Genomic DNA, 25929 nt, shown 5'->3' with positions numbered 1-25929 from the left:
AGGTAAAGCTGGGATGATGAAAGCTGGGGAGGTACCCGCAGTCACAGTCCAGTACTTGGGGATCCGGGTCTGCAGTCCTCTAGAATGGGCAGAGACCGCATGCGCCGGAAGGAGGACCTCTGAGGCCTCCATCGCCGGACCACACTAACTTGGAGTTCCCCCGCGAGCCGGGTGAGAGCTGTGCAGCCAAGCTTCCCACGATCTGCCGTTCCATGCCCTCGGGAACTCATTTGAGCAACGCGAACCACAGGTGTCACCGGCCGGACCCCTGCTTTGATTGCTCCAATACCTGCAGTTGCGGAGGGTCCAGGAGGTGGCGCTTCGAAGTAGGGTGGAGTCAGGGAGGGCTGGTCTGGGGCAGCCAGGCCCCGCCCCGTGAAGATGACGGACAACCCTTCAGACCAATCATGATGCTTTTGTGGTCTTGCGCGGGGTGAGAAGGCGGAGCGACGGATGTAGGGTGGAACCAGCGCGGGAAGGTTGGGACAGCGGACCAGGACCAGCCCCGCTATGATGACAGACAAGTTTTCAGACCAATCACAGTGTATCTACAGCTTTTGGGGACCCGGGAGGTGGTGCACCAGGTAGGGGGCGGAGTCTCGGAGGCAGGTTGGGACAGCAGCTCACCAGGTCCCGCCCACTAATGATAATGGACAAGCCTTGAGACCAATCATAACGGATCGACTGCCCTAAGGCGGGCCAGCCGGGCGAAGTGAACGGAGCGCCTCCGAAACGGGAGGAGGCGTGTGGGGAAAAGCCTCTTGGAAAGATGGGGTGGGTCCTGAGGGAGATGGACAGCTCTGTCAACCAATGGAAGACGGAATCTGTCCCCGTTAGCGCCGGATCCCCGCGGGTAGGGCGGGGCGGGAGGCGCCGCGGGGATCCCGGGGCTGCCGAGGCCCCTGACTCTGTTCACCCTGGGAACATGGACCGGATGGCCAGCTTCCATGAAGCAGGTACCCAACCCGCTGCCCAAAGTATTGAGCCGGCGTGGGATTGGTGCTGGGATGGAGGCTGCGGAGCGCGAGAGCTTCGAGCGGACTCAGGTGAGGTTCGAGAACCCTGGGGCATCCCTGGGGCACCCGGAGTGGTGCAGAGTGCTGGAGAGGCTTGGAAGGGAGTGAGGGTCTTGCAGGCCCGGGGAGAGGATTAGGCAAGGTGGTTGCAATCAGAATATTGTTGGGGTACGGAACTAGGTGGGTTCCAGGGAAGTCAGAGACCTGGGCATCCCTACTGGCCTGGGGATCAGGGTACACTCCGCGGACCTGCAGATCTGTGAGGATGAGCTGGTGAGACCCAGTGAGCATCATCAGGGGTCACCAGGGAGGCCAAAGGAAGGCACATGGAAAGGGGACTCCTGGGTACGGGAAGGGGTGCTCCTGGGTAGAGCAAGCACTTGGGAGATACTTGGTTTTTGCAAGTGAGGGGACGCCGGCCTGCGGGTGTGAAGGGTGCTCTTGATCGCTCCATGTGCATATTGACTTCGCCCCCACTCCTCAGCGTCCCGTTCAACGGTGCCGCTAACTTGGCTCTCAGCAGCCCCAGCTGTTGGCCTCAGAGGCCGGGCCGAAGGGGTCTGAGTGATGAGAAGGAATGTAGGAAATGCGAAGTGTGGCTCAACTTGGAAAATGACCCGGGGGACTGGAGGAATGGGGACGTGCAGTCTGGGACAGGAATTGAGGCGCTTGAACTGTCAGCCCCCTGCGTGTCGGGAATAAGCTGTCCAATGAGACCCAGGATCCTGATTTGAGGTTCTGTTTTCACCCTCCAAAATATGCCTGACGCTAATAAGCAGACCGCCTTATTTGTCTGGTCTGACCAGGGCAGATGGCCAAAATTCCACCGCGACTATCAACAAAACCACTATCCGCTTTTACCCTGAGCTTTTATGCTTATTGTATTGATTGGACTGAATCAAGCTGTGAGGCGCGGGGCAGTCACCAGTTTATCTGTATGTCAAATCCGTTTCTGAGAATACAACCCTTAGGATCCCACTGCCGAAGCTGTGCGGGTAGATTCCCTGTTCTACTCTGGCTCTCAGAGTTCTACTTCGAAGATCCAGTTGACTTCTTTCAAAGGTTGGTCCCCCGTCGTGTTCTGTGAGTAGCACAGATCGAAGAGATAGGAAGGGCCCGTGTGTTCTATAAATGGACTTCGCAAGGAAGAAAGCCGTTAGCCCAGGGGACGTTAATCCACCTCTTGTCTCTGAGACCCTTGGATCCACTACGTGTGTTCGTGTGTCTGAGATAAAGTAATTCACTGGCCTCTCAGGGTTCACCTGGGTTTGGAGCTTTTCCCTCAGATCTTCCCAACTGACCCCTTTTTAGCCTTGGGCGTTCCTGGAAAAAAAAAAGTTTTTATATTTTCTCCTCCACTACTTTTTTTTTTTTTTAACTGAAAGAAGAAAAGAAACTGGAGTTATTTAATAGCATCCATTCCTTTGAGAATCTCAGATAACTCAAAATTGGAGCAGTAAGTAGACCCAAGAGTTGGAGCTTAGGGCTGGGGGAACAGGCTCAGGGGTAAAGGTTCCTGCCAGCTAGTCTGGCCACCCGAGTTTCATCCCAGGAAGAGAACCAACTTGTCCACATTGTCCTCTGACCTCCACACTCACGGTGTACCATGAACAACCCCCCACACACACACACACATACACCAAAGATTCATTTGAATTTAAAAAAGTTTGAACTTAATATGGAGTGATAGAAATTTAACATTTGATGTTTCCAGCCACGACTAACATTTTCCCTAATTGTCCAAGGAACACCCAACCAGAAGTGTGGTAGGCCAGTGTTTCATTTTACCATCTTTAGAACACTTCTCTCTCTCTTCTCTCTCTTCTCTCTCTCTCTCTCTCTCTCTCTCTCTCTCTGTGTGTGTGTGTGTGTATTGAGGTAGAGAATTTTTCAGTTGTTGAAACTCTTTTGACTCAGGATCTCACTATGTAGCTCTGGCTGGCCTGGAACTCTCTATGTAGACCAGGCTGGCCTCGAACTTTCATCGATCTCCCTGCCTTTGCCTCCCTAGTGCTGGGATTATAGGTGTGAGCCACCAGGATCCAGCTCAGTTGTTGGAACTCTTTAGAGCTGGCTGCCAGGGTGAGACACTCCTGCAGTCCCAGCACTTGGAGGCAGAAGCAAGAGGATCCTTGAAAGCCAGTGTGGTCTAAACAGCAGCTCCTGGGCTAACCGTGGCTACACAGAGTGAGACCCTATCTCAGAAAGAATTTCAATAACCCCAAACCAAAAACATTGGTGTCTTAAGAGACCAAGAGAATCAGCAAAGGTAGTATAATAATAATTGTAGCTAATAACTATGTGGGGAGGCCCTCTAAGTACAGTCCTTTATTTGCTGTCTTTAATCTTCACAAGAGCTGCTGGAGTGCTTATCTGCCCCGTTTTGCTCAGAGGAAATTGAAGCCTGCTGAGGTGAAATCACTTGCCGGGTCACACAGGGGGAAGTGGTCCCAACCTTTAACCACCGCCTTGGGCTACCTCGCCGTCCTGGGCAGATCCGGAAGACATCTTCGTTCTGTGTTCTGTGTGTTTCTTTTTGTTTTGAGACAGGGTCTCTTGTGGTTCAAACTAGCAGTGAAGACAAGGTTGAGCTTAAATTCCTGATCCCCCTGCCTCCACCTCCAAGTGCTAGGATCGCAGGAGTGTCCCACTGTGGCTGGTTTTATGCAGTGCTGGGGATCGAACCCAGAGCTTCAGGCATTCTAGGCAAGCCTCTTACCCACTGAGCCACATCCCCAGCCCCTAGGAGACATTTCAGCTTTGTGGCTAAGCACAGGGGGATGTGATTTGATGTGTGGGGCTGGGTGCCTTCAGGCAAACGACCTGACTGCCCTACTCCTCAATTCCCTAACTGTAAAATAAAGATCATACAGAGTTGGGGAGACGGCTCAGCGAGTATTATGCTTGGTGCACAAGCGTGAGGAGCTGAGTTCAGATCCTCAGACCCCACATTAAAACAAAACAGGTGCAGCTCCCGTTTTAGCCCAGTCGGTGAGATTCAAGTTCAGTGCACTGCCTCAAAAAGTAATAATAAGGTGGAGGTCAATAGATGAAGACACACAGTGCTGACCTCTGGGCTCTACCTGTGTGTACACATAGGAATGTGCATCTGCACACATAAGCATACAACACACATATACAAAATAAACCGAATACTTACTTAACCTTGCGGGTTTTTGGTGTGGAATGCATTAAATAATAAACAAGAAGGCGTTTTGTAAATTACGGGGCACTGCTGTGTTGTTTCCGGTGTCCCAGGAGCAGCCTCTTCCAGGAAGTCTGTCCTTAACTGTCTGCATTGTTTCAAAATGTCACTTGGCCACTGTCCCTTCCAGTGGCCCAACCAATGCTGTACACCGATTGTCACCTCGCTGCCCGTTCAGCTCAGCACAAGCAGCGGTCAGATGGTAGGGGAAGAGTAGGAGTGTGTGTTTTGGCATGTTAAATTCTGGCTTGTTTTAAATTTTACTTACCGAGTCAATTCTGTATTTACTATTTAATGTATAAGAGGGAGAAAGCCTGGGGAGGTAGCTCAGTGGTTGCTGCACAAGTGTGAGGACCTGAGTGCGGATCCCCAGGACCCGTGGGAAGATGGACATGCACACACACACACACACACACACACACACACACACACACACGGAAGCGTATGTATTGCTAGGATGCTTATGGACAGATAAGGATGGTAATGAAGTTCTTTTTTGTTTTTTTGGTTTTTCGAGACAGGGTTTCTCTGTGTAGCTTTGCGCCTTTCCTGGAACTCAACTCTTTAGCCCAGGCTGGCCTCAAACTCACAAAGATCCGCCTGCCTCTGCCTCCCGAGTGCTGGGATTAAAGGCGTGTGCCACCACCGCCCGGCATGAAGTTGTTTCTTCAGCTACAATGGTAGTCCAAGTAAATGCAAAAGCAAAACCCTTTTTTCTTCTTTTTTAAAAAATTTCCCCATCCCCTCTTCTTGCATTTTGTTTTTCCTATTTGTGTTTTGTTTTGTTCTTGAGACAGTCTCAGGTAGACCAGACTGGACTTAAACTTGGTATGTGGTGGATGCTGGCCTTGAACTCTTGGTCCTCCTGCCTCTGCTTCCCAAACGCTGGCCTGATGGACGTGCTCCCCATGCCTGGTAGGCTTCCCATGTGCTAGGCGAGCACACTATAAGCAGCTTGCACCCCCAGCCTTTTTGTTGGTCTTAAGTCTAGGGGCTGGAGAGTGGTTTACGAGAGCTTCCTGTTCTTCCGGAGGACCTGGGTTCGGTCCCCAGCACCCACATCAAGTGGTCTCACAAACCGCTGTCCCTGTTACTCCAGGGAACATGTCCAAGGAATCTGATGCCTTCTTCTGGCCTCCAAGGGGACGCATATACACTTGGCACACACACACACACACACACACACACACACACACACACACACATTCTTGGTGTACAGCCCCAGGCTGCCCTCAAGTTTATAGTTCTCCTGCCTCAGCCTCCCAAGTAACTGAGTGAATGGGCTTCATCACCCTGATGTTCTAGTATTGTTTTCTTTTGAGACAGGGTCTTATGTAGCCCAGGCTAGCCTGGAACTCACTATACCCAAGGATGACCTGGGACTCCTGATCACTTACGTGTGCCAGCATCACAGGTGTGCCCTAGCCCATTTGGCTTTACTATTATTTTTGCCAATGAGGATCCAAAATCGGTACCATTATCATAAAATATGTGATTAAAATTTTCTGTGATTAAAATTTTTTAATTAAAATTATTTGTGTGTGCCCATGCACGTGCACTCTCCAGGCACGCACAGGAGGAGGTCAGAGGAGGACCTCAGATGGTCACTCACTTGAACCCAGAGCTATGCTGCAAGCCCTAACCTCCTGTCTTGGCCAGCCACCCCCAGCACTGGGGTTACAGGTGGAGGTGGCCATGCCCAATGTCATTTAAAACGTGGGTGGCTGGGGATTCGAACTTAGGTCTTCCTGCTTGTGCTGTAAGTGTTCTTAACCCACTGAGCGGTCTCCCCAGCCCTATGCTTTTATTATTATTATTATTATTATTATTATTATTATTATTATTATTTCATGTAGGACCCAAAAAGCAGTCTTCCCTTCCCAAAAGCTACTGTGGCATTGAGGGGATTTAGCTCCCTGTGGAATATTGTGAGTGCAAGGACTTGGTTTGGTCCATGGCACTGAGAAGGAGGGGGGGAAAAGCTGCTGTGATGATACCTAGTTTGGGGAGCGCTTTACAGTTTATAGTGAATGATAATGAATGACTTCAGCCGTCAGAGAGTTTGGCAGCTCCTTTTGGTCATCCAGTGCTGAGCGAAAGAATGGAGGATTCAAAGCCACGACTTCAGGCTCCCCATGTCAGGCCCAGACCGCCGTGATGCCCTCCGGTTGGCCATGAAGATATTTCTGGAAGGAGTCAGGGGTTACCAACCAGATGAGGAAACTATCTTTACCTGGGTTTTTATTTGGCTTTATGTCTTTATTTTATGTGTCTGTATGTATATGTGTGGGGTGTGCTGCACGTGGGGGCCGGATAACAGCACTCAGGAGTTGGTTCTGGCCTCCCACCGTGGGTCCTGGGGATTGCACTCAGGTTGTCAAGCTTGGCAGCAGGTGCCCCCGGTTCTGTGACCCTGCTCGCACTATAGAGATCCCTTTGAATGTGTAATCCTCCAGCCTCAGCCACTGGAGGGATTCAAGCATACCCGCCATGCTTGGCTCCTGGCTATGTTTACTTATCCAAAGAAGGCTTTTCCCTGTGGGTTGTTTATTCTTTTAACATTACTTGGGGGAGCGTGTACCATGGCGTGGACCCAGAGATGAGTAAGATCGAGACTAAGCCCCGGAGGAGCTATGAGTCAGCAAGGAGGTGGGGCTCTGTTGTGGTCAGAGGACCAAAGTGTCAGGCTTCGAAGGCTGTTAAAACCAAAGGCAGGAAGGCTGACTGTGTAGGTCCACCATAGAGCACTTGCTCAGAATAACCCAGTGAGGGGCGAGGGGTGGGACTCATGGTATGAGGAGGCACACTGTCCATCATGGCGGGGAAGGCATGGCGGCAGGATCCTGAGGTGGCTGGTTACATAGCATCCACAGTCAGGAAGCAGAGAGAGATGGATGCTGCTGTTCAGTTTGATTTAGTCCAGGACCCCAGCCCCTAGGATCGTAAAGCCCAGATTTAGGGTGGATCTGCCCACCCCAGTCTGGAAGCATGCGTGCTCACAGATTTGTCTCCCAGGTGACTGTAGACCCTATCTGTTGGCAGTGTTAACTGTCTTTGTCCCTGCCTGACACCTGCTTGCTCTCCTCCTCCTTCCTCCCCCTGATCTCTGGGGTCCCCAAGATGCTAGCCTCACCCCACTTCCCTTTTACACCTGTCCACTTCCTCCGCTCTCAGCCTCCATCCAGACAGCTTCTGTCCTCACCACAGTGATGTCACCTCCCCACATCTCCTTCCTCAAGACGTCCGCACCCTCCTCCATGCCCTGTGGCCTGGCCGTTGGTCCCTTTGTGTCCCCAGCCCCACCTCCTTCCTCCCTCTGCCCACACTGCCTGTGTTCTGTTGTCCCCATTCTGTGATGTTCCTATGTCCAGCCCTCCCTTGTTCCCCACAGTGCCAGCCTCCGCACCTTTGCATTTCTTTCCTTTCCTCCCTTCCCCTCCTCTCTCTTTCTTTACGGGCCCCTTTTCTCAAGAGCCTTTGCTGGGGGCTGAGACTATAGCTCAGTTGTTAAGAGTGCTTGCCTAGGGCAAAGCACTGGGTTCCACCCCAGCACCACATAAACCAGGCCTGGTAGTGTGCATCTTTAATCCTAGCATTCAGAAAGCTAAGGCAGAAGAATCAGGAGTTCAAGGTTGGGGCTGGAGAGCCGGCTCCATGGCTAAGAGCACATGCTGCTGCTCTCTTTCGGAGGCTCTGAGTTCAGTTCCCAGCGCCCACATCAGGCAGATCCCAACCACCTGTAACTCCAGCTCCCGAGGATTGGACAACCTCTGAGGTCCTCCAGGGGCACCTTCACACACACACGCAGACCCCCCACACACGCACACACATAACGGAAATTAATGAATCAGGCTGGAGGGATGGCTCAGTGGTGAAGTGTGCTTGAAGCTATTGAAGAAGACGCAGGTTCGTATCCCAGCACTCACATTTGGTGGCTTATAGGCACCTATAACTCCCAATTCCAGGGAGTCCAACACTCTGTTCTGGCTTCCACAGGCACCTGCACGCATATGGTGCGCATATACACACTCAGAAATGAATCTTAAAAACAAACAAACAAAACAGGTGTGGTGGCGCACACCTTTAATCCCATCACTGAGGAGGCAGAGGCAGGCAGATCTCTGTGAGTTTGACATTAGCCTGGTCTACATATGGAGTTCCAGGCCAGCCGAGGCTACATAGTGAGACTTTGTCTCAAACACACACACACACACACACACACACACACACACACACACACACACAAAACTTTTCAAGGTCGTCCCCAGATTCTGTGTGGTATGAAACCACCAGGGTCCCTGGTCCTCGCCCTTGTATAACTCAGACATATACCAGGCATCTTTTGTATTCTGGTTGTACATGGGCCGTCTATTCCAGGGAGTCTGGGATGCTGTAGTATGTTATGACACTTATGCAAGCCCATATCTTGGCTTCCTGTGTCAATAGTTCCCTCTTGGGGGTGGCTGTGCGTCTCATTGTCCATGGGGGGACCCTTGTAGAAGGTAGGTGCTGGTGTGCCTGTTGGCCAGACGTAAATAAAGGAATGGGAGAAGTGAGAAGTGGTGGTCTGTATCTGTACTCCCAGGTGCTCAGGAAGATGAATCGGGAGGATTGAATGAAGTCAGGAGTTCAGGGCCAACATGGGCAACATATTGAGACCCTGTCTAAAAAATAAATAAAAACAAATGTGCTGTTCTCACGGCTGTGAGAACTGAAGGGAGAAAGGGCTTGTTTGGCTCACAGTTCAAAGGTATCGTTCATCATGATGGGAAGTCACAGCAGCAGAGGTATGAGGCGGCTGGTCACGTGCCATCCACAGTCAGGACGCAGAGAGAGATGGATGCTGATGCTCAGCTGGCTTTCTCATTTTTTATTCAGTTCAGGAGCCCAGCCTAGGGAATGATGCCGCCCACATTCGGACTGGGTCTCTCTCTTCTGCTCAGGTACACTCTCTGAAAACACTCACATGGACAAGCCCACGGACATGTCTCTAAGAGCCCCAAGCTCTACTGACCGAGTCACTTTGCCTAAATGATTATCAATATCAAGGTGACAATCAAGACTGACCCTCGGGGGCTGGAGAGATTGCACTTGATGCTCTTACTGAGGACCAGAGTTTGGTCACTAGCACACTCCTTGGACTGCTCACAACCTTCTATGACTCCAGCTCCAGGAGATCTGATGACCTCTCCTTGACGTCCTTGGGCGTTGTACTTACATCTCATCCACAGATGCACAAACATACACGTAATAAAAATCGAAATCTGTTTAAAAAGATTCACCATTAGCCCCTGTGTCGTAGCATACATTTCCGACCCCAGCTGCTCACGAGACTGAGTTTTTGGTTTTGCTTTGTTTTTTGGAGACAGGGTTTCCCTGTGTAGCTTTGCGCCTTTCCTGGAACTCGCTTGGTAGCCAGGCTGGCCTTGAACTCACAGAGATCCGCCTGGCTCTGTCTCCTGAGTGCTGGGATTAAAGGCGTGCGACACCACTGTTTGGCGAGACTGAGTTTTGGAATCAAGAGATAAAGGCATATATGGTGCTGACCTTCTGCGTGTATTTTGTGTGTGTGTGTGCACGCGCGCGTGTGTGCATGTGCGTGTGCGTGTTGGTGTGTGTGTATGTGTGTGTGTGTGTTTGGTGTGTGTGTGTTGGTGTGTGTGTGTGTGTGTGTGTGTGTGTGTGTGTGTGTGTGTGTGTAGTCCAGCAATAGTGCTTATATGGAGGTTAGAAGACAACTTATAGGAATCAGTTCTCTCCTCCTACCACAGGGTTCTGAGGATGGAACTCAGGTTGTCAGGTTTGGCTGCAAGTACCTTTATCTGATGAAACATCTTGCAACCTCTAAAAGGCTCTGTTGGATGCTTCTCTGTCTAGAGAATAGGGACCAGGGATTAGAGGCCTGGGGCTCTCAGAACCCTGGGATTGTACCTTAGGAAGCAACGGGACCAAAAAAGCAGATTCTCTGGCCCTCATAGGCACCCCCAAAGGTTCCTCGCCTGGCTGGTCTTCAAGGCAACAATCAGGGCTGCATCGCGTACCCCAGCCACTGGCTTGCACAATCTACTCCCTTAGGTGCGTGTGGAGGAGATGTGGGTGTGGCAAAGCTCAGCCCGGTGCAGTGGGCCGGTGGCCAGTCTGTCTGCGGCTGCTTCCAGAAGCTCTGATGGCCTGGAATATTGCCCACCTAGCAAAGGGAATTTGTCAGTCCCACCCCCCCGGCAGGGTGGAGGCTCCTTCCTGTTTTCCTGCCTGGGCGGGCAGGGAGGAACCCTGTTCCTAGCGCAGGGCCGTGCCGTCTGATACTGGTGAAAGGACCTATAATTCAGACAGCGGGAGAGAGAAGCTCGTGTTTCTTGGATGGGGACTCACAGCCACCACCACCGTTAATATGATGGTGAGACAGTTCTGGAAGCCAGTGTGAGCCACGCAGGTCGCCAGCCCTGCCTGTGATCTGATGATGGCTCACTGCATCCAAAGCCACATTTACACGGACCCTCTTTTGACGCCCTGACTAAAAGGTGCATCACATAATCCACAGCTGTGGTCATTTTTCCAGTACAAACCCCGAGATGGAGAGAGGTTAGTGGTCTGTCTGAGAATGCACAGGGAAGCTTTGAACGTGGCACAGATCTGATCACAGATGCCCTTCCTTTTAATTTGCCTGAGACAACATCTCACTTGCTGCCCAGGTTGGCCTCCGACTTTCCATATAGCTAAGAACAGCCTTGAACTCCTCGTGATCCTCCTGCCCCCACCTCCTGGAGTGTGGGGGTTACAGGTGGTCAACACCATGCCTGTCTTTACTTTTTTCAAAAAAAAATTTAATTCATGCAATTCAAGTATGTACCTGAGTGTATTCCTACCTTGCATCACTTAGGCCCCAGGACCTAACTCAGGCCGTTAGGTGGGACAGCAAATACCTCCCACTGAGCCTGCCCTGCCCTACCCACCCCTCTTTTAAAATCTCTTTAAAAGCTGAAGTCTGGTCTGTGGTTAATAACTTAAAAGAAAAAAAAAAAAAGATACACAGATTTGATTTTCCCGCCCTTTTCCAACTGAAATCCTTGGATGTCTTAAATTCCTCCCCTGGGGAACGGCGGCAGTGGGGGGGTAGGGGGAGGGGAGAAGGAAAAAAGAAAAAGGCACACGTACCCTCCTAGGATATAAGTTCATCTAGAAACCGTGGTGTTAACTGTCAACCGGATAGCCTCTGGACTCACCTGGCAGAGGGGCCTCTGGGCATGCCTGTGGGGGAGTGTATAGATGAAGGCCAGCCTCTGAGAATGACTTGATTACATGAATCGATGTGGGAAGACTCATGGCAACGGTGGGCAGAACCATTCCCTCGGCGGGGATCCTGGACCGAATGGAATGGAGCCGTGAACTGAGCACCAGCGTGTACACCAGCTCGCTGCTGTCTGCTCTTGACTAGTGTGGCTTTAAGTTCTCCCAGCACTGTACCATCCCTCCCTGGTGGAGCTGTGAGCCGGAATAAGCTTTCTTCCCCGACGTTGTTCCGTCGGGGTGTTTTATCACAGTGCCAGCAAAGGACACTAAGACGAGCGGTGTGCACGTGAGTCCCAGCTACTCAAGAGAGGAAGGCAGGAAGACGGTTCAAATCCCCGAGTTCAAGGCTGACAGGGACAGTTGGATGGGGAGGGAGGGACAGAGAGACACTGAGTGCCAGCATTAGGGAGGCTAAGACAGGGTAGCTTGAGCCCCGGAGTCACAGACCATCAGGAGCGACACAGCAGGGTTGCCATATTAATTCAAAAATAAGTCAAGCACAAGTTCATATGTTTTTATTATTTTATTGTTTTGAGACAAGGGTAGCCTCAAACTTGTAATCCTCCTTCCTCTGCCTCCTAATTACTGGAGAATGAAATCGGTCCCCAGAACCCATTGCTCAAGAAGCGAAACTGCAGAAATCAGGAAGTAAGCACAGTTGAGTGAAAGCCGCCCTGTGGGGCAGGTGAGTGGGAGCTCCAGCCAGCAGCATGAGAGCCGGAGTTTCTTGTTCCTTGAGGTCTTCGGTATCCATATCGTTCTGTGTTTCTTCGTTTTGAGATAGGGTCTCCTTGTGTGATGCAGGCTGTTCTTGAACTCTCTTTAACGTTCATTTTATATTTAAGTGTGTGTGTGTGTACATGTGCGTGTGCACATGTGAGTACAGGTGCCCGAAGAGTCCAGAAGAGGGTGTCGGATCCCTCGGAGCTGCAGTTACAGGCAACCAGTGTGGGTGCCGGGAACTGAACTCGGGTCTTCCGAAAGAGCGTTATGTGCTCTTCGCCATTGACCCGTCTCTCCAGCCCCATCTCTTTTTTTCCCATGTATGCATGTGTGCCTGGGTACATGGGTATGATGCATGTAAAAGTTAAACAGCCTTGGCTGTTCTTCCTCAGGCAGCATCCACCTTGTTGATTATGTGTATTTATTTATTATGTGCACACACACACACACACACACACACACACACACACGAGCGCACACCATGGCAAACATGAAGAAGCAGAGGAAAACTTACGGGAGGCGGTTTTCTCCTTCCCCCATGTAGGTCCCAGGACTGAACTTGGGTCATCAGGCTTGGCAGCAAGCACCTTTACCCACTGAGCCACCTTGCCTGTCCCTTCCCCACCTTGTTTTTGGAGACAGGACCTCTGCCTAGGTCAGTGAGCCCCCGTCAGAAGCCATCTGCTGGGGGCTAGAGGGATGGCTCAGTGGTTAATAGCACTGGCTGCTCTTCCAGGGGACCTGGGTTCAATTCCCAGCACCCACATGGTGGCTCACAACCATCGGTAATGGGATCTGATTCCCTCTTCTGGTGTGCATGAAGGGGTCATTCGTATACATAAAGTAAATAAATGTTTTTTAAAAATCCTTCTGCCTGTCCCCACCTCCCCAGCACTGGGGTCACAAGTGAATGTCACCACTCTTGGCTGTCTTTAGATGGATTCTAGGGCTGAATTTGAACTATCACCCTAGCCCTGCCCTTGAGTTCTCTATTAGCCCAGGCTACCCTCAGACACCCTTTGTAACCCAGGGGACCTTGAACATAGATCCTTCCTCACCTGACTCTCAAGTGCTGGAATTAACAGGTGTGTACCGCCATACACAGCTGTGTTTATGTTATATTTCAATGTGCAGAAGATTAAAAAATAACAACAGCAACCGAAAAGACAACTCTTCCCAGGGAGTAGGCAGCTGTGTGCAGGGACTTGCCTTCTGTCTGTCCACACCTGCTTTGAGCTCTGTCTCAAACCCAGCCTCCCCAGAAGCATTCTCAAAGGCGTCCGGGAACAGAGAGCGCTTGACCTATGTATGAGTCACGGACCGGCCTGCCGCTTCCCAGTACTGCAGTAGCTGGTAGCCAGGAAGCAGAGACCATCCTTGACCCACACTTTGCATGGGGTCCTTGGCTTCTGTTCGTCTCTGTCGTCTGTCTACCTTCTCTAGACACCAAGGGCCTGTAAGGTTCTCGTTGATCTTTTTAGTGTGTTCTCATTGATCTTTTTAGTGTGGCGCCCCCTCTCCCCCTCCCCCCCCAGCACTTGGCGGAGAGATTTCACCACCTAAGCGACGGTGTCAGTGAAACGTGGAGTGGTCAGGTGGTGGAATTTTCAAAAGGAAGAGGGACACAGAAGTGTCTAGAGCACTGGTTCTCAACCTTCCTAACGCTGCAGCCCTTTAATACAGCTCCTCATGTGGTGACCCCCCCTTTAATACAGCTCCTCATGTGGTGACCCCCCCTTTAATACAGCTCCTCATGTGGTGACCCCTTAATACAGCTCCTCATTGTGACCCCCCTTTAATACAGCTCCTCATGCTGTGACCCCCCCTTTAATACAGCTCCTCATGTTGTGGTGACCTCCCGACCATAAAATTATTTTTGTTGCTACTTCGTAACTGTAATTCTGATACTGTTATGACTCATAATGAAAATATCTGTGTTCTCCAATGGTCTTAGATGATCCCCAAGAAAGGGTCATCAGACCCCCCAGAGGTCACGTCCCACAGGTTGAAAACCACTGGCCTAAAGAGAATGGGGATGGATTCATTCAGCGTGGATCTCAGGCATGGCTCGTGTTTAGAGGAACACTGGCTGCAAAGGACAAAGCTGTGGGTGAGCCATGGATGAGCTGCTGGGAGATGTTGCCCGGGAGTGTGCACACAGAATGACCTTGTTCCCCAGGGTGTGTGTGTGTGTGTGTGTGTGTGTGTGTGTGTGTGCATCCATGTACATATGAGTGCAGGTACCCAAGGAGTCCAGAAGAGGGCAGATTTCCTGGATAGAGCTAGGGTACAGGCGCTAGTGAGTCCCTAAATGCGGTTGCTGAAAACCAAACTCTGCTCTCCCCCCCCCTTTGATTTGTTCAAGACAGGGTTTCTCTATGTAGCCCAGGCTATCCTGGAACTCGATATAGACCATCCTGGCCTCGAACTCACAGAGATCTGCCTGCCTCTGCCTCCCGAGTGCTGGGATTAAAACTACCCAACAATGTCTATTTGTTTACCTGTAGATTAGCACAAAGACTGTAAAAGAGAAAGAAATGTAACTAAATAATGGTGTTTTATGCCGCCGAGTTTGTAGTCACTTGTTAGTGATAGAAGATGAACAAGGCTGGGCCACCAACATGACCAAGTTCAGTCCCTGGTCCCTGGTAGAAGGAGAGAACTGACTCCCGAATGTTGTCCTCTGACTGCCTCATGTGCCCCCACCCAAATACACAAATAAATGTAATTTTAAAAGGGGGATGGTGGATGAGCAAAGCTAATGGGTAAGCCGTGCTCCCAGGCAAGACTCCCAGTGACCCCCAGACCCGACTTCACAGACAAACCACCTTGCTGGACCCCAGGGGACCCATTCTATTTGATGTGTGTTTATGGTGGCCATAGATCAGACACTGGAATTCCACCGTTGGCACCCGTTCCCAAAAGTTTATCCTGAAAGGACAACTCAACAGTCCGTTCGGAACATTTTTTTCCCCCTGCTAGGCCACCGAGTTCTTTGATACAATTCCAGGCTGGAGGATCGAAGACCTAATTTACTTAACATTTAAAGGGGGGGGGCGGAATCTTTTAATGAAGCTGCGCTATTTTTAAAAAAGTGTGCGGGGAAACCCCAGTGCCGTGATAAAAGTGGGCTGGAATGTCTGCAGAGAAGAGAGCCGGCTTGAAGACAGGAAGCAGATGAGGGATCCAGGAGGGAGAGCCCCCAGGCATGTCCTGTTGTGCTCTTACGCTTACTCAGGCTTGTGGTGGAGATCTGGAATGTTCTGGTGTTCCCAGGCTTAACTACAGAGGAAGCATGCTCTTGTAGTACTTAGACTTAAGACCTAGGAAGCTGAAGCCAGAGAGACGGCTCAGTGTGTTAGAGTACTTGCCCCAAACCGCCTGCCACGTGACCACCCGAGTTTGACCCCTGGGACTCATGTGGAGGAAAGAGAGTATCCACACTCTGGAAGTTGTCCTCTGGCTTACATACACACACACACATACACACACACATACAGACATACAAAGACACCCCACACACACCACACATATCACACACACACACAAACACATACACCATACACATATACCACACACACAACATACACACCACACATACCACACACACATACAGACATACAAACATACCACAACAAACATACACACATCACACACATATACATACAGACATACAAACACACCCTCCACACCGGACATACCACACACACACACACACACACACACACACACACACACACGGACACACGGACACAGACATACAGACATACCCACACACCACACACACAAACACACATGTGCACACACCCTTAGAAAAATGCATGCAAGACTCCCGACCAGGACTCTTCAGAAAGACTGGGAGAGGTTGGAGAACTGTCAGCTGGGAGGACACTAATATATGTTACCATCCGGTTTGCATCTTGGAACAGAAAGAGCATGGGGATGGACAGATGGCGGAATCAAAAGCAGTCAGTAGGGCAGCTCACAGCGTGAAAGGCCAGTGAGTGTGTCGTGGTCACTGTTCGGCAGTTGTGGAAGGTGCTGGCTGATGGAGGAGAGCTGGGGAGAGGGTGTAGAGGAACCCCGAGCTATTTCGGCAGCTCTTCTGAAGATCTAAAGGGATCTCAAGCCAAAATGTTCAGCAGAACAAACTGAACGGCACAGTACTTACCAAATCCTCAGGCTGATGGACGTGTGCCCCTAGCCACCATGGAAACTTTACCCTCGGGACAGCAGAGACCCACATGGTCAGAGGTGCCAGACAGGGTGGCACCGTCTCTGTTCTCTTCTCTCCTTCCCTTCTCCTGTCTCCAGCACTGTTTCACACCAGCTCAGGGTGTCTTAGAACTCCTGACCCTCCTGCCTCCACTTCCCAAATGCTGGGATCACAATAGAATACCACTACACCCACCCATGGGTGCCAGGGGTCAGACTCAGGGCCTTGTGTGCTCTACCAAGGGAGCTCCAGCTCCAGACCCTTGTTCTGCTCGTCTCGGCTTTCTTTCTTTCTTCTTGAGACAGAGGGTCGTGAGATAGTCTAGGCTGACTCAAACTCATATTGATTCTCCTGCCTCAGGTTCCTGAGTACCGGGATGACAAGCAAGCATTACCATGTCCAGCTTACAGTTTTCTTATCAGCCCTTTGCGGAAATATAAAATGTTGTGGGCCGGGCAGTGGCGGCGATGCCTTTAATCCCAGCACTTGGGAGGCAGAGCCAGGTGGACCTCTGTGAGTTCGAGGCCAGCCTGGACTACAGAGTGAGATCCAGGAAAGGCGCAAAGCTATGCAGAGAAACCCTGTCTCGAAAAAAAAAAAAAAAAAAAAAAAAAAAGTTGTGTGGCCATGTGGGCTCACTGAATGGGCTGAATAAGACAGGATACAGCAGTAGCCCATGCTGGCTGTCTTCCCCTGTCCCCAGGAGAAGTGTCCCCATCCCCCAGGTTCCCTTCACCTCCTGCCTCTCCCAGGGCTCCTATGGGTTGTGTGCTTTGTCTCCCTTGGGACACAGAGCTCCGTTAGGTAACAGGCACACAGGACTGTTGAAAAGATGTGTCTCGTCAAGGATGAAGTGATTGAATGAATGAGTGAGTGAGTGGATGAACAGGGTTTGGGTGATTGAATGAATAAATGAATTACCATTAGCACATAAATGAGTGCTTGAATAAATGAGTGAGTAAATAAGTGAATGAAAGCATGACTGATGAATGATCAGCGTGTCAATGAGCAAATGAATTAACGAGTGCTTGAATGAATGACTGATGAATGATCAGTGTATGAATAAGTGAATGAAGTAATGAGTACTTGAGTGAATAAATGAATGATGAATGATCACTGTGTAATGAGTGAGTGAGTGATTGCGTGGACAGGTGATTGTGAGAACGAGCAGTCCGGTGAATGAGTAGTGAAGAAATGCACAGTTGGCTGGATGCCCGAGGGAATGAATGAACGAGTGAGTACCTGTGTCCTTCCCACCTGCCGGAGGGATGTCCGCTACATGGCTCCTCACCCACGTGACCGCCCTGCAGCAGGCTGGTCTGCGGCGTGACTACGAAGATGCTCAGAGCGCTCCGTTGTTTTCCCCGGCGGTCCCGGCTGCTACCTATCCAGAAGTCGCTCACCCTTGTTTGCGCCGCTCCTGGCCGCCAGGGCCCCGGAGTCCTGGCCTCTCTCCTGTCTCTGAGAACTTCTTGCCACAGGAAATCGGGCTTATTTTGAGGGCCAAATAGTCTCTAAATATAGCCTCCCTGCACAGATATTTAAAGAGTGGTGCCGGTGATGTTATGTCTGCACCGAGGAGAAGGGAAGAGACGGCTTTACAACCCTCTGTGAAGGAGAACCAAGGCCTACCAGGTTTTCTTGGGAGCAGAGGCAGGTCCAGGTGTCAAAGTTTTAATTACGGAAGTCCCAGGTGCTTCTCAAAGGCCTGTCACCCGCCCGGGGCTTTTTAAGTTTAGATTTCTGTTTCCAGGCAGTCATTTCTCGATTGCTCCTACTTGTCTCCGTTTAAAAATACCCCAAGAGCTGGGCATGAGTGTGGATGCATGCCTGTCATCCCAGCACTCGAAGCCTGACGCAGGAGGATCACAAGTTCAAGGCCAGTCTGGGCTATATAGGATATTCCATCTCAAACAAAACAAAAGCTCTAAAACAACAGAAACTCCCTCCTGTCCTGGAACGTGACACAGGCATCCTTCCTGTCGCACTCAGAGGAGCCTTGCTTTAGGGGGTGTCGCTGGCAACCTCAGGCCCCGCAGGCACCACATGGGGGAGCCTGCCTTGAACAAGTCCTTTGCCTGCCTAAGGCTCCTCCCTCCCGCTTCCCCCACTCTCAAGTACCCGCTGACAGGCAGCAAGTGATGAGGGATGGGGGCCCTGGAATCTTTCTGGGAAAAAGCAAACTGCCAAGTGCAGAAAGCAAGGAGCAAACAGCTCGTGCCTGAGAGAGAGAGAGAGAGAGAGAGAGAGAGAGAGAGAGAGAGAGAGAGAGAGAGAGAGAGAAATTCCACTCATGCCTGGTATCCGGGGGCCTCCTCCCCAGCACATGGCCCCCACCTGCTCCCCCCCAGCTCCATCTTGGACTGGCTATTGGGTGGACAGAATGACCTTAAGAAAGTCCGACCCTTTGGGGCTAATGTTTTTGTATCTCAATTGTTTTTCCTAAACGAAAAATAGGATTGTTGGGGCGCGGGTTTAAACTTCTTTTGAGGCTGAATTTATGTCTCTTTTGGGGGGAAACAATAAAACAAGTGCCCTTTTCCGTCCTCCGTGCTAGCATAGCGAACATTCCAGCCTCCGTGTGTCTGCAGCTTACACCTCATCTTCTCCCTCTGTGGAAATCAAGAGACTGACGTATGTTACTCTTCTTACCACTGTGACAGAATGCCTGGCCAAAGCATTTCCCTAAGAAAGGAAGCGTTTGCTGGGCGGTGGTGGCGCACGCCTTTAATCCCAGCACTTGGGAGGCAGAGGCAGGCGGATCTCTGAGAGTTTGAGGCCAGCCTGGTCTGCATATTGAATTTTAGCACAGCCCAGGGCTACATAATAGAGAGAGCCTGGGTTTGTTTGTTTGTTTGTTTGTTTGTTTTTGAAGACAAAGAAAGAGAGGGAAGAAGGAAGGATTTATATGACTCACAGTTTGAGGGAATTGTCCATCACTGTGGGGAAGGCATGGCGGCAGGAGCCTGGGGCAGCTGCTCACATGACATCTGCCATCAGGAAGCGGAGAGAGATGGACGCTGGTGCTCAGCTCACTTTCTCCTTTTTATGCAGTCCGGGACCCCAGCCTGAGCCAAGGGGATGGTGCTGTCCACACTTAGGTGTGTCTTCTCACTTCACTGAACCCAATCTGAAGACCTCCTCACAGATGTGCCTAGAGGTTTGTCTCTTAGATAATCCCAGAACTTGTCAAATTGACAATAGAAACCATCCCAAGCATAAAAACAGGAATAGTGGGCTGGAGAGATGGCTCAGTGGTTAAGAGCACTGGCTGCTATTCCAGAGGTCCTGAGTTCAATTCCCAGCAACCACATGGTGGCTCACAACCACCTGTAATGAGATCTGGTGCCCTCTTCTGGCCTGCAGTCATACATGCAGACAGAACACTGTATACATAATTAATAAATAAAATCTTAAAAAAAAACAGGAATAGTCTTTTGTCTTCTGTTTTCTTTTAGAGACAAGTTCTCATACTCCTTTGGTTTTTTTGAGACAGGGTTTCTCTGTGTAGCCTTGGCTGTCCTGAAACTCGCTCTGTAGTCCAGGCTGGCCTCGAACTCACAGGGATCCGCCTGCCTCTGCCTCCCGAGTGCTGGAATTAAAGGCATGCGCCACTGCCACTGCCACTACCTGGCTAAGTTCTCATACTCTTATCTTACACACAATGGCCTGAAACTCACTGTTGTAGCCCGGGCTAGCCTCACATTCACAGTGATCCTCCTGCCTCCACCTCCTGAGTACTAGGATTATAAGCATGTACCACCATGCTTGGCTCCAAAATAATTAATGATGATAACTGGTGTTTTAAAAACCTCTTCAAGGGCTGGAAAGATGGCTCAGAGGTTAAAAGCATTGACTGCTCTTCCAGAGGTCTTGAGTTCAATTCCCAGCAACCACATGGTGGCTCACAACCATCTGTAATGAGATCTGTATACATAATAAATAAATAAAATCTTAAAAAAAAAAAACAAAAAAAAACCTCTTCAAGAGAAAAACAAAAACAAAGACAAACAAACAAACAAACCCAGACATAGCAACAACAAAAGCCCACGCTGGGGCAGCCAGATGGCGCAGTCGAGCACCTGTCGAGAATCCCCGGGGCGAGGCTGGGGCGAGGCTGGGGCGAGGCCCAACAGTACAGCACTAGCCCAGCCCGTGTGATGCCCTGGTCTCATCCCAGCACTGCAAATCAAACCGAAATGGTGCTGTCCTCATTCCCCGGGACAGGCCGCGGCACTTGTCCTCCTTTAGAGCTGGAGCTTTCGTGTCCCAGTGAGGGATTTCTAGGGTTCTCTTAGGAGGCCTGCGGTCCCAGGAGCCCTTCTCCCCGATTTTGCTGTTGTCTGCCCTCTGTGGCCATGGCCTTGGCGCCTGGGTGCTAATCTCCATGTCAGTCCCCCAGCCGAGAATGTTCTCCTCAGGGCGTGCTGTGCCGGGTGTGCCCTGAGAGGCTCTTCTCGCGGGGGCTCCGGCTGGTCCCTTGAGGCTGGGACCTATCACCTTGTCTTCTTTGCTTGTTCTCCGGAGGTCCGCTGGGGTTGGAGTGAGTGAGTTCTTTGGAATGTCAACATGTCCTCTGCAGCGAGCGTTCACCATTCAGCCAGACGAAGGCGCCAGGAGTCACGGATGAATCAGACTTGGTTGTGGAGTGCAAGTTGCTTCCAGAATTCAGAGAGAGAGAGAGAGAGAGAGAGAGAGAGAGAGAGAGAGAGAGAGAGAGAGAGAGAGAGAGAGAGAGAGAGAGAGAGAGAATGGGCTAAGTGGTCACTGCTCAGCCTTCCATAACCATGGCAGCAAGGGATGCCAAAAGTTGGTGGAAAGAGACTGGGAAGGCAGGACTAATCACCTCCAGCTACTCTGGGAGTGCTTTGGGCTGTAGAGTGCCCTTTGGTTAGAGAAGCCACAGGGAGCCAGCAGCAGGGGCAGGTGGGATTGGGAGAGGGCTTTGGAGGACCAGGCTGGAGCCGAGGAAAAGCTAGGGGAAACGGAGCCCATGCCACCGCAGAAGTCCCAGACTGGCGTCCCCAAGGCTGGACTCTTTTGTGAGTTTGTTTTGTTTGGCCCACGCAGTGTTTTTTTTTTTAATTTGTTTTTAAACTAGAACTTAAATGGCTTTATATGGAGAACTCGACTGTGTTCCTCACCCTAGTCCCTTACCCGCCCATTTGACCCTGACCTTTTGTGCATTGAATCACAGAGTCCAGTGAAACCCCAGAAGACATGGGAAAAAGTCTGAGACCTAATGAGCAAGGTCAAGGTAAGGGGCACAAGTGATGGTGACTAGGTGTGTAAAGGTCAGGAGAATGTAGATGTAAATGAAGATGCACACATAGAGGCAGCGTTGGCCATCTTGAAAGTATACCAGAAAAGGAAGAGCTCAATGTGGTGCCACGCAATTGTGATCTCAGAACTCAAGAGCCTGGCCGCCTGGGTTCTATCTCCAGGCTCCAGAGTGGAAGGAAAGAACCAACTCCTGGCATATATATACATGTGTATGTGTGTGTGTGTGTGTGTGTGTGTGCGCGCGCGCGTGGTGTGTGTGTGTGCGTGTGGTGTGTGTGTGTGTGTGTGTGTGGTGTGTGTGTGTGTGTGTGTGGTGTGTGTGTGTGTGTAGTGTGTGTATGTGTGTGGTGTGTGTGTGTGTGTGTGTGTGTATGTGTGTGTGTGGTGTGTGTGTGTGTGTGTGTGTGTGTGTGTGTGTGTGTGTGGTGAAAATTCTAAACCCCCTTTTTAAGATCCAGGGTCTCATGTAGTTCAGGCTAGCCTTGAACTCATTAATGGAAGCTAACTTGAACCTCCCAATTCCCTTGCTTTAACCCCCTAGAACATATTTTAATAATGAAAGCACTGGTCTCATTCATTGCGTAAAAATAAACAAATCAACTGAATGTGGTGGCGCACGCGCACGCGCGTGCACACACACATAAATGCAAACAGCTGAGTCCATTTTTGTGGTTTGTATGGAGATGGTTTCAGGGCTGACCATCCTGCACTGGACAACCAATATGGAGGCTGATGCCTGGGAGAGGCTAATTCTTCTCCCAGCTGTTCTTAGCTGCCTGTAGGTCTTGGGGTGTGTGGGTGGGTGGGTGGGAGGTGTGTGTGATAGACCCTTATTGTATAGCCCAGGCTGGCCTGGAACTCAGTCTCCCTGCTTCAGCCTCCCAGAGTGCTGGAGGGGCCATGTTTCGACATTTAAGTTTGTTTTCTTGTTTGGTGGTGCTGGGGATTGAACCTGGGGCTTCTCGAATGCTGAGCATGCCCTCTACCACCGAGGCACATCTCCAGCCCTCGCGTCTATTTCCCGTCTTTTGAAGTGTCACAGAGGACTAGCTGAAGTGCGTTGGCCACACACATGCCTTTTCCACGATCCACTTCACACCTAATAGCAAAGCGCTGAGAGGGGGGCCATGAGAGGGCTCAGTAGGAAAAGGTGCTTGCTGTACAACCCTGGCAACCCAAGTTCGATCCCCGGAACCTGCTTGGTGGAGGGAAAGGACTGACTGCATGGAGTTGTCCTCCACATAAATACCATGGCGTGCCTACCCCTCCATAAATTAGTAAGTAAATTAAAATAAATAAATGAGAATAATAAAGACCCACGAGGACAACAAGAATGTAAAAAGGGGTCCTCACCCAATAAGATATATCAATGGGTTCTGGAAAGACGTGAATAGATGCTGAGCACAGAGTGGAAGCCCAGGAAGGTGGGTATTAGGAGCTTGTCCTGTTGGAAGGGACACAGGGCTGAAGTCACGTGAGAAGACAAACTAGCGTCCTCCCTGGTGGTAGCACATACAGCTAATCCCTGCACTGGGGAGGCTGAGGCAGGAGGATTGCAAGTTCCAGGCCAGCCTAAGCTACATGGTGAGATTCTTGTCTCAAAACAGTGGGCTAGGGAAAGGGCTCAATTAGAGGACCCGAGCTTCGTCCCCAGAGCCCATGTTGAAACAGATGGACAAACAGCTTGGGCATGCTGGCCCACGCCTTTAATCCTAGAACTTAGGAGGCGGAGAGGTTGCCTGTGTGAGGTTGAGCCTTGGTTCACACAGAGTTCCAAGGCCAGCTAGGGCTACATAGTGAGACCCCATCTCCAAACAAAACAAAAATCAAGCAGATAGACAAAACAGGCATGGTGGGACATACTTCTAATCCCAGCACTGGGGAGGCAGGGACAGGTAGACCCCTGGGGTCAGCCAGCCTAAGAGATTCAAAGCAAGGTGGACGTCACCTAAGGAATGACAGCTAAGGCTGGTCTCTGGTTTACACACACACACACACACACACACGCACGCACGCACGCACGCACGCACGCACGCACGCACGCACGCACGCATGCATGCATGCACGCACCCACCCCTGCACTCACATAAACACGTACCCCCTACACACAAAACAACCGCATCCAACCCCAGGCACACTGGCGTAGCCTGCCCCGGCTGAAATGCCAACAGACAGGCATTTCTTTTGCAGCTGTGGACTTGGCTGGAGAAGTTGACCCGTGCTTGTTTGTAGTCAACTCCGAGACTCCATATTGGCAGAGGGTAGAACACAGCAGGTGCTGAAAACAGGGGGATTAACTGGAAGTCTGGAACTTTCTCTCCATCCAGAGGAACCCAATGTGAGCTGCCTGCCATTTGCCTCCCAGGCAGAAGTTTCTGGAAAAACCCAGAGTAGGGAGCCTCTGTGGAGATGGCTAGCTCATCGCCTACTTCCTTGGAAATTAATTTTTCCATAAGCGAGTCCCATCACCATGCATGCATCTCTAATGAGTGTTTTAAAAGCTGTGCTTTATTTATGTAATCATGTGCACTGGTGCCCTCGGAGGCTAGAAGAAGGCATCAGATCCCCAGGAGCTGGAATTACAGCCAAGTGTGAGCCATGGGTTGGAGGTGCTGGGAATTGAACTCGGGTCCTCTGCGGGAACAGTCTGCTGTCTTAACCACTGAGCCATCTTTTGACTTCTAGTTCTCTCACACTTCCCCAGGGATCTACAGAAAGTCAAGAAAACACGGAACCAAAGCAACCAATGAGAAACAGTGTTGAGGGGAGTTCACAGGAACACTGGAGAAAAATAATATCCCGGAGCTCAGCTCTTCCTAAAAGGAACCAGAAGAGCCAGGGAAAGAATTCAGTCTCATCAGACTGCTAGGGGGATAACGGGGAGGAGAAGCTCTTAGATTAGAGAAGAGAATGGGACACATGCCTGTCATCTCCACACTTGTGAAGAGGAGGCAGAAGGGTCAGGAGTTCAAGGTCACCCTTGATACTTGAGTTTGAGGCCAGCTGAGCCGCTTGAGACTCTGTCTTAAACAGGAGGACAAGGAGGTGGCCCTGTGGGTGAAACAGCCTGCCACACGAGCCTGATGCTCTGGAGCTCCGGTGAAACGCTGGGTTCAGAGACTCTGGCTGGAGAGGAGGCCCGGTGGTTAAGAGCACTGACTGCTCATGCAGAGGACCTGGGTTCAGTTCCCAGCACCCGCATGGTAGCTCACAACTGCCTGTGTTAACTCCGCTACAGAGCAGACTTCCTTAAAGTCACCCATCTCCGTAACAACCACAGTCCCTCTGTCTGCACACACCTCGGCTCCTCTGTCAGCACACACCTCGGCTCCTCTGTCTGCACACACCTCGGCTCCTCTGTCTGCACACACCTCGGCTCCTCTGTCTGCACACACCTCGGCTCCTCTGTCTGCACACATCTCGGCTCCTCTGTCTGCACACACCTCGGCTGGGACGTTAAGCTCCCGGGTGCCCGTTTTCTCCAAACTGCACGTTTTTATTTCTTCCCTCCCCACCTGCTCACTTCCACTGTAGACTTGCATAAGGGTCATTAGTGATGCTCACACCGAAAACTCAGGGTCACAGTGTCTTGAAATGTCCTCTGCCAAAGAAATTAATCCATTACATTGTTTTTTTTTTTTTGTTTTATTTTTTTTTTTTTTTTTTTTTTCTTTTTTTTTTTTTTTTTTTTTTTTTTTTTTTTTTTTTTTTTTTTTTTTTTTGAGACAGCATCTCACTGTATAGCCCTGACTGGCCTTGAACTCATGGAGAGCCACCTGCTTCTGCTTTCCGGGTACTGGCATTAAAGCCATGTGCCACCGTGCTTGGCTCGTTCATTACGTTGACATTTAGCCTCGGGCAAGCTCTTAGGACACAGGCAGAAGGCAGCCATATTCTTTGCCAGAATATCACGAGAATGGCCTCGAGCCCAGTTGCCGATATTGTTCCCTGTGAAACCCTGGGGTCTCCACAGTCCACATTACTCTCATCCCCACGGTCTCCCAGGTTCCTACTAGAATGACTCACTGGGATCTGCTGACAGCATCCAACCACTTTTCTATTGCAGATTTCCAAAGTCTTCCCCATTTCTTTAAGGAAAACAAAAATCAAACACGCAGTTCTGTTCTTCACAGCAACACACCGTTGTCCCTACCAACTTCTGTCTTGGTTTGATCTCTCTTGATGTAATGCAGCAT

The 25929-nt window shown here is 50.6% G+C and overlaps 1 protein-coding gene across 1 annotated transcript in view; it reads left to right on the top strand.

Annotated features, from left to right (window-relative positions):
- Positions 1–910: 910 nt before the first annotated feature.
- Hip1 (huntingtin interacting protein 1) overlaps positions 911–25929 on the top strand; it is a 130099-nt gene continuing 105080 nt past the window's right edge. Inside the window, 2 exon segments of the mRNA XM_028860656.2 lie at positions 911–943; positions 945–1046. Of these exon segments, the coding sequence (XP_028716489.1) occupies positions 926–943; positions 945–1046 (120 nt within the window). The 5' untranslated portion in view covers positions 911–925.

The sequence above is a fragment of the Peromyscus leucopus genome, chromosome 23 (assembly GCF_004664715.2).
Source record: "Peromyscus leucopus breed LL Stock chromosome 23, UCI_PerLeu_2.1, whole genome shotgun sequence".
Taxonomy (NCBI): Eukaryota; Metazoa; Chordata; class Mammalia; order Rodentia; family Cricetidae; genus Peromyscus; species Peromyscus leucopus.
This window is presented reverse-complemented; position numbering and strand designations above follow the sequence as displayed.